A 7,441-nucleotide genomic window follows, 5' to 3' on the forward strand; every position below is an offset into this window, starting at 1 on the left:
AGCACATGCATGTTAAGTGAGGGTATACGTTATCATTTTGGGTATGATCGAATGGAAATACCTGTTCATGTCATCCTCTGATCCACTGATCCAAATCATCCTGCAAAGCTCATGCATAATGGTTTAAGAAATAAAGTATAGATGCTCAAAGGACAAGATTGATAGCTAACAAATAGTTGATGCTTACAATTAGCCTATGGTCTCCTCCTCCAACATGTGTTTCCTGTTTGAGCGTTGTGAAAGGTCAGGAGGTCCATTGTGAAAGGTCAGGAGGTCCAGGCAGGTCAAGGCGATGGCCACCTTTGACTTTGGAAATGCAAACCCCCTCTCGTGGCCATCTCCACAACATCATCCAACATATTGACGTTTAGCTGACCGAAAGGAACTATACATATTTAGCTAGGAAATCTAGGAACAACAAAATAGACCGGTCGACATGTATGATTAAGGATAAAGAATGCACTAACTTTCAAACTTTTTTGATGCTATCTTGCCTGACCACATATATTGTCAACATGGAAATTCTGGTTTCTGAAATCAGTTTCCTTGCTCAGTAGAACACCTATTATGAAATCTGTTTGTTCCCCATACACACATATGGAATGGCAGCTCCCTGACACGAAATGAACATTGTCTGATGGCAAGAAAGTTTGAAATAGCGTGTGTGGGGGTAGCAAGATTGATTAGAACGCACCATTTACAACCACAACAGCAGTGCTTCAAAAAGTGGGATGCGGCAAGCTAGCCCCCTGGGCATTCATTGTGGCCCCAAAACAATCTGTTATGTTGTATTCCATATACCCTATTTTACAGTTGTCTATTTTCTCATCATCATCAAGCAAAATTAATTAGAATGTACCCATTCCAGCCAGCGTGGCAATACTTCAACAAGCCAGATGGACCATGTGACCCTGGTTATGCATCGTTCGCCCCTGTACATGGTCGTCACCAGGCACTGTGGCAGCAGCCACCACCATCAAAACAGCAGTTGACTTATAACAGTGAGGTTAGACCTCATGAGGTAAAAACATTGATGAAGCTTATGATATTCTGCTATCTCCTCTATTGACCTGTAGCTCTGTAGCCCTGGAACGGACCATCTTCACTTGTTAAAAATTACTCGCAAGATACATATTCTTAGTAGTAATTCTCTCACATGTGCTGTCATGGTTGATGGATCCAACTTGACATGTTCTGTGCAATTTTGCATTATGTGTTTTGAAAGTAAAAGATGGAAAAAAAAACTACGGGCACCAAGTTTAAAAATATGTAATCAGTAAGCCTAAAAGCAACTAAACTGTTATATTAAATTCATTATTTGAGTTCATTGGAATATACTCCCTCTGTCCCATAATGTAAGATGTTATAGTATATTGGATGTAATAACGTCTTACATTATGGGATGGAGGGAGTAATAAGCAACAAAGATGAAATTATGTATTTCTGCTATGCTGTGATGGGCTACTTTTGATGTGTTGCCTAGGTGTCTATTTTTCCATCATCTTACCATCAGCTGTTGCCTATGATTTCAGGCACCCCTGCCATCCTTCAACAACTGCAGTGGAGCCGGCTACCATTGGTATTCACAGCAATTTTCTGCCCCTAACTCATTTGATTATGGCGCACACACAAACTATGGCAACCACCAACACCAGTGGGAGCAGCTTCCCAGTACTCTGGAGCTGCCTATTGCATCTTGGCAGCATCCACCTCCTCCGTTGCATTGTCATCCAACACCTAGCGAGGTAAAAACAGCACTGAAAACCTGTGTTTGCTGACATGGTCCTCTTTTAGACAGTATAGACATGGAGTGAACCTTTCATTAAGATTACTTTTTCAAGATAGCTTGTTGCATATGCAAAACCCTTGTGTGTTTCAAACTCAAATTAAAGAGGGTTACACAGTGTCAGACTATGTAAGGTAATATCCTCTCATAGTTTGACACTATTGCTTATCTAGAGGATCATTGCTTATGGTCCGAAATATGAGAAATGTTTATTTCCTAGAAATTCTTTGACACCAGGTACCAAAATAACTTCTACCTGGCACAACATTTAGGATCTTACTACTGGAACTGAGCACGGGAACATTAAGGTTTTACACACGCTCATGTCTAGAGTGACCTACAGGCAAGTTAATGGATCAACACTCTTGTCCTTTTTGGTCTTTTTCACCTGTGCTACTCTTCAACAGGATCAATTATGTCCTACAATGTGATGTTTCCTTAGCATAGACTTTCCCACTAAAAGAGTGATTTTAATGTGACAGAAAGTAAAGATCATGTGTGTATAAACTTTCTATTGCCTGAATCGGCGGCGGATCCTGAATCCTGAACGACAACAGCGCCGGATTAGGGGATCCGCGTGCGACTCCAGAAGGGGATCGATGTGAAAGTGATCCACCGCGGACCCTCAACGGGATCGGCTGCAGATCTGACCTTGCTTTGCACTGGGAGGGCGGCGGCGGACGTAGGGACGAATGAAGGCGGTGAACGACTCGTGCGGGCGAGTGCTTCGAGGGCACGAGGAATCGCTCGTGGGTGCTGGCGTTTGGTTAGTTTTCTTAGGTTTTACTTCGTAGATTTTTTTTACTCCGTTCTTTCCTCCATCGACCGGAGGTTTTCCGCTGGAAATCGTCGATGCATAACATTTTTTTTGGTTTGCGGGTCCTGGGGGAATCGCTGGGACGTGGGAGGTGGGATTGAGGACAAAAAAAATCGGCTTTGGTGGGACGAAAAAAAACCTAGAAGCGAGACTACCAACTGCTCATTAGGAGTAGAGATTGAGCCGGTGGGTCGGTCGTGCCTAGAGGTGGACTAACGAGCAGCTCGGCTCGTTAAGCTCGTACTCGTTAAGCTCGTGCTCGTTAAGGCTCGGCTCGTTAAGCTCGTTAAGATTAACGAGCAGAAAACCCTGCTCGGCTCGGCTCGTTTGAAACTCGTTAAGCTCGTGAGCGCTCGTTAATAGATTATAGTATTTTACGATATACAGGATGAATGTGTAGGTGTGGTTTTCAAGACGAAATATGATGACTATAAAAAGAAATGCAGTAGTTTGTTGTCTCATAGGTCGATTAGATTGAATAGATGGGCTAAGATACTATAAAAGTTTGTCACGTAAAATGAAAATATGTGTTGTGTTGTTACTAACGAGCTTAACGAGCTACTCGTGAAATTTGTTAGCTCGCTCGTTAAGCTCGTTAAGCTTAATGAGCTAAAATCAATGATTGACTCTGTTCATTAAGAAGCGAGCTACGAGCTTAACGAGCCGAACTATCAAGCGCTCATTAAGCTCGTGAGTTATGAGCTTTTGGTCCAGCCCTAGTCGTGCCTACCGCACCACACCGCACGGCTGCTAGCTCCAGCTCACACAAACAAAAAGAAAAAAGAAATAGTTAGTCAGCCGTCCGTATAGGCATAGCTAGCCCCAGCAGAGCAGACTCCCTTCCCCTCGCCGCGCCGCGCCGCCGCCCGTCCGTCTGTTCGTCGCCGCCGTCTCTCCGCCATGAACAACCTACTAACCGTAAGTCCCCCCCTCTCTCTCTCAACCCTTCCCTTCCCTTCCTCCTTCCATCCAGATCTGACCTTCTAATTCCCAACTCTTTTCGCAGCTCCCTCCCTCCTAGCCATAGCCAAAGCCAAGCAACCTTTGTTCTCATTTAATTTGTCCCTCCCAGCTACTCCCTCCGTTCCAAAATAGATGACCCAAGTTTGTACTAACTTTGTTACTAGGTTCAAAACACATGATGATGATCATCACATTAGTTTGTTTGTTATTTCAACACTCCAATTAGCTTAGCTGCAGCTTGGGATTGGGAATTTCTCTTCTCTTCTGTGCTGCAACACTTGACAAAAATTTATCTTCTTTCTTTCTTTTGCCATCACATTATTACATTACATGCCCTGCCTCATGATAGCTAGCTATAATACTCTGTTTTGCCAACACACATAAGCTGCTTAATAATGCTCTTTATTGGGCAATTATCCTCCTATTACTTTACTTTTGGCTGTAATGTAAGCTGTACGGATCCATAACATTCCAAGTCTCAAAGTTTTCACATATATGTACATACATAAATACATACAGACATGACACTAGTTACAAACGACCCGCCGTCATAATTTATCTACATTCATAATTTTGAATCCATAACTTCAGACTCGGTCTTATTTTGGCCTTACATACCCTGCCTGATGGTCGCTGTCATGTTTGCTTTCTTCTTCTTCTTCTTCCTTTTTTTTTTTGCTCTCATGTTTGCTTTCACATGCACTGCGTTACAAACCATCCGCAACTGAGACGCAGGTGCTTTCATTTTGATAGTGACTGGAGTCTCAAATACTCTCTTTTTCCGCACTAAATCCATATCTTTCAGCTAGCAACATATAAGCTTAATTAATGCTCTTTTGGTTGGGACTAGTAGTTATAATATCAATGATTTATTTCGGGAACAATCCAATCATATTGGTTTGGTTTGGTTTCAGCTGATGATGAAAGTAGCTAGCACAATTGGCTATAATGTCAGATCGAACAAGAATTCACACCAATAAAGCCTAGCCATCGTGCAGGTTACATGTTGGTCTAAACATGTTGATTTTGCAGGATTCGTTTGAGCTTCCCCGGCGGGAATCCTCGAGAGATGGGGGGGATCTTGAGATGGGGATCCATCAGCCCGATGCTTCTGATAATTTACAAGCCTTCTTGAAGAAGGTGCTCTTCTTCTGTTTACCTAGGAAACTCTCTGCTAATCTCTCCTGTTATTTCTCCATTAGTTTTTCCACTTCAGATTAATGATAGACATGATGCTTTCATGCACACAACAGGTTGATGCAATCGACAGCCTGATAGCTAAGCTCACAAGCCTCTTCACCAAGCTCCAGGTCTGTCAATTCATCATCTCCCATTCTAGCTAGTTTCCTTATTTCTGCTTCTTGTATATGTTGATTCTCATAGTAATGATGGAAGTTTGTGTGCCTTTGCTTGCAGTCTGCCAACGAGGAATCTAAAGCAGTCACAAAAGCAAGCGCCATGAAAGGTGACAACTCGTGTGCTTTACTTAGCACACCCAAACCTCCTCATCTTAAACAGAGTTGAAAATTCCGCTCTACTTGTAATCACGCACAACAATGCATTTTTGTAGCAATCAAGCAGCGAATGGAGAAAGACATTGACGAAGTGGGCAAAATTGCTCGTATGGCGAAAACAAAACTTGATGAACTGGACAAAGATGTATGTTTTCACCTGACCTTGCTCGTGTCTGTCTGTTATTCTTCTTTGATTCCTAGCTGTATCTGCATCTGCACAAATTAAAAGATGGACATGCTGCTTATGGCTTGCTGTTACAGAACTTATCTAACAGGAAGAAACCTGGATGCGAGGAGGACTCTGCGGTTGATCGATCAAGGGAACAGACTACTGGGTAAATTCAATTTACTGTCAATTTGTCTCTCTTGCCTGCATGAATTAGTTCGTGTTCACTGTGCTCACTGATTTCTCTCCACAGAGCAGTGAAAAAGAAACTGAAGAAACGGATGGACGATTTTCAGGTATTGTTTTCATCTAACTTGATTGTCCAAATTGACTACATGTATGTGATGATCTTCCTCTTCTCTCTGTGAATGAATAAATGTTCCCTCTAATGCCTAATACGTAGTAATCTTTATACACAAAAAAAAGAGTTAAGACCAGTCCATAGTTCTATTTACTACTTGGGCTATTTGATTTGATGTGCCCTCATAGAGCAGCAGCAGGGAGAAACTACTCTGCTTTCTCATGTCTATGACCCATCCAAGCATCCAGCCATATGAATTCTCAACATCTAGCTCTTCATAAGCGGTGGAAGTGGCTTCGTTGATGCTTATATGTTCTAAAAAGTAAAAGAAATATACTACTGAACTATGTTTTTGCAAATTGTCCTCCTTTCAACCTTGCATACATACTACTGAACTTCGTTGATGCTTATAAGAATGTTTCTTAGCCATTATCGTAGATTGGTAGTATGCTATCAGCCTGATGTCTCTGAAGATGGAATAATATAATGTAATCTTGCAACTATGTGAGTGATATGGTGTTGTTACCCTCTGATGCAGGTACTAAGAGAATCAATCCGGCAGGAGTACCGGGAAGTTGTTGAAAGAAGGGTATTTACCGTAACTGGCAATCGCCCTGATGAAGAGGTATAATTGCAACATTTTTTTTCTATGGTTAAATTTGTGCACTGATTTGCGATCTTCCTATTATTGTTTAAATCTTACAATGGGCCTCCTTTGTTAATTTGGAACCTGCAGACAATTGACGATTTAATCGAGACAGGGAGAAGTGAGCAGATTTTCAAAGATGCGGTTCATCAGCAGGGGAGAGGCCAGGTATATATGAGTTATAACTTGGTCATTATTTGGACATCTGTGGGAAAATGCATTGAAACCTAATGAGGATACTTTTCCATCCATCTTGCAGATATTGGACACTGTCGCTGAGATACAGGAGCGACATGATGCTGTAAGAGATCTAGAGAGGAAGCTTCTGGAGTTGCAGCAGGTTATACTATTTTCATTTGCACAAGCTCTTATACAATTTATTTTATAGTTGGCACCCACCATGCAAATGCCTATGTGAATAGAAGGGATTTCCTTTCCTGGGTTTTGGCTTGTAGATATTCCTGGATATGGCAGTGTTGGTTGAGGCTCAAGGAGACATGATCAACCACATAGAGACACATGTAAGACGAAGAATTGTGAAATCAGCTTATATTTTCTAAATAGACCTAAACCGATTTCATAAATAAAGCAAGCTAACGGATTTTTTTTTTGCAAGGTTGCAAATGCTACCAACCACATACAGCAAGGTGTGGGCGCTCTCCAGAAGGCAAAGACGCTGCAGAAGAACTCGAGAAAGTGGATGTGCTACGCCATCATCCTCCTCCTGGTGGTAGTGGCTATCGTCGTGCTCGGGGTGATCCAGCCATGGAAGAAGAAGTAACCCTTGAGCCACGACCTGGGTTTTACCCAACATCTCGGCGCGGTGGAATATATATATACATATATACTGTTTTTTCTGTTTGTGCATTCTGTGTAGTCATGTGATTGATTCACACTCTTCTATCTATCGCTGTACGGCTGGCTATGTTGAACCAGACAAGCCATACTGTATGCACATATATATACTGGTGGCTGCCGCTATTCTTTCTTTTCTTTTTTTTAGTTGAGGCTGCTGCTATTCGTTTGTTTGCTCCGAGTATTTTTAGTGGTGAAATGACCGAAATGTGCATTCATCCTAGCTTGTTCCTGAATCCATTTATTGCAGTTTGTTTGTGCACCATGTAAGATCTTTTTTTTTGCTGCTTGTTGCCGGATCAGATCTAAAGCCCACTCATCATGCCCCTCAAACATCATCCTTCAATTGTCAGCTTGTTCTGTTCTTGTACTGCACTATATATTATAATCTCA

General features: G+C 42.0%; 1 protein-coding gene across 1 annotated transcript; it reads left to right on the top strand.

The window, feature by feature from the left end:
- Nucleotides 1–3,360: 3,360 nt before the first annotated feature.
- On the top strand, nt 3,361–7,219 carry LOC125529043 (syntaxin-132-like). The gene is made up of 12 exons (XM_048693449.1): nt 3,361–3,521; nt 4,599–4,706; nt 4,820–4,876; nt 4,983–5,031; nt 5,137–5,225; nt 5,342–5,415; nt 5,500–5,542; nt 6,086–6,172; nt 6,284–6,361; nt 6,453–6,533; nt 6,649–6,714; nt 6,810–7,219. Exons 1-12 carry the CDS (start codon nt 3,504–3,506, stop codon nt 6,972–6,974), a joined length of 915 nt encoding a protein of 304 aa, XP_048549406.1. The 5' UTR covers nt 3,361–3,503; the 3' UTR covers nt 6,975–7,219.
- Nucleotides 7,220–7,441: the final 222 nt, after the last annotated feature.

This window comes from Triticum urartu, unplaced genomic scaffold (assembly GCF_003073215.2).
Source record: "Triticum urartu cultivar G1812 unplaced genomic scaffold, Tu2.1 TuUngrouped_contig_5300, whole genome shotgun sequence".
In the NCBI taxonomy this organism is placed as follows: domain Eukaryota; kingdom Viridiplantae; phylum Streptophyta; class Magnoliopsida; order Poales; family Poaceae; genus Triticum; species Triticum urartu.

Excerpts from the sequence above, each read along its gene's own strand:
- LOC125529043 (XM_048693449.1), top strand. Across the intron at positions 5,226-5,341 it reads TTGATGAACTGGACAAAGAT|AACTTATCTAACAGGAAGAA; the intron begins GTATGTTTTCAC and ends TTGCTGTTACAG. Across the intron at positions 5,416-5,499 it reads TCAAGGGAACAGACTACTGG|AGCAGTGAAAAAGAAACTGA; the intron begins GTAAATTCAATT and ends TTCTCTCCACAG.